We start from the raw sequence: 1,218 nt of genomic DNA, 5'->3' as shown, positions 1-1,218 counted from the left end.
ACGTGTCCGAGGCCAGATAAGAGCTGGCTCTGGGGAAGCTGGTTTGACTCCCTCGCGCCTGGTCGGCTCCCACGCGAGCAGTTCTACCTGATCCGCGGGTGTGAGTCAGCGTGGGGCCCAGCCCAGCAGAGCCGGTGGAGGGTCTGCAGCCAGGGCAGGGGCTGGAGGAGACCCACCCTCCCGGGGAGCCCCGTCTCCCTGTGGGTCCCTTGGGCCTTGCCCCACAGCGGTGCCTTCCACCTGCCGTGTCTGCAGGACTGTACGGCCTGCCCCGGCGCTCCGGCAAGCTGAAGGACCTGTCCAAGTTCGACGCCACCTTCTTCGGGGTCCACGCCAAGCAGGCGCACACGATGGACCCCCAACTGCGCCTGCTGCTGGAGGTCGCCTACGAGGCCATCGTGGACGGAGGTGGGTCACGGGGGGGGGGCGATGGCCCACCTGAGGTCACAACGGGCAACACTGTTCTCGGGTCCTTTGCCCCTAAAAGGAACATGTTCAGAGAAGAACGGAGCGCAGCCGGCCCAGGGGGCGGGCCGAGCGGGGCTCCCTCTGTCCCTGGTTGGGACTGCCAGGCCGAGGTTCGGGAGGCGTGGGCCCCTGGCAGGTCTGGTTTCACAACTGGCCCGCGGTGTCCTGGGCGTGCCCTGGTGCCCCAGTTTCCTCGCTCCCATCAGAGAACTGGTCTTGGGGTGAGGGCCGGTGCTGGGCTCCTGCCCTGGGTTGAGTCTGGCCCAGAGGTAGCTGGCTCTTGTCCTGGGGCTCAGACCTGTCCTTGCTGTGCCCACCCGCCCGTGAGAAGGGGTGGCTGGCAGGCCAGGCTCCCCACTCTTGTCTTTGGGTCAGCAGGTGCCAGCCGGCCCCTGCCTGACACTGAGCAGAACAGGGCACATGCCTGGGGAGGGGCGGGAGGCTGGCAGACCCGATGGCCTTCTCGCTGCCCGGGCCCTACCCAGGGGCCTTGGATGCCGCTCCCCTGGGGCCGGCCAGGGCCCCTCCTGTAGGAGCCTGGACACTCGGCCTTTGTTTCCCTCTGTCTCCTTATCTTGCCTGTCCCAGGCAGGCGCCCTTGGGTCTTGGGTGTTCATTGGCCCTTGGGGCTCACCAGACTCCGCCAGGGACACCAGGGGCCAGGGGAGTAGCCTGGGGACAATGCTGCCCTCTGTCTTCACCTCTGTCTCTGGCCGCTGCCTGACCCAGAGCCTGGAGCCCCACCTAGCA

At 67.7% G+C, this 1,218-nt stretch overlaps 1 protein-coding gene across 1 annotated transcript in view; it reads left to right on the top strand.

Annotated features, from left to right (window-relative positions):
- The window catches only part of FASN (fatty acid synthase), a 28,184-nt gene that overhangs the window by 328 nt on the left and 26,638 nt on the right, over window positions 1–1,218 (top strand). The window contains 1 exon segment of the mRNA XM_014531242.1: window positions 256–408. Within this exon segment, the coding sequence (XP_014386728.1) occupies window positions 256–408 (153 nt within the window).

Source organism: Myotis brandtii, unplaced genomic scaffold (assembly GCF_000412655.1).
Source record: "Myotis brandtii unplaced genomic scaffold, ASM41265v1 scaffold797, whole genome shotgun sequence".
NCBI lineage: Eukaryota > Metazoa > Chordata > Mammalia > Chiroptera > Vespertilionidae > Myotis > Myotis brandtii.
This window is presented reverse-complemented; position numbering and strand designations above follow the sequence as displayed.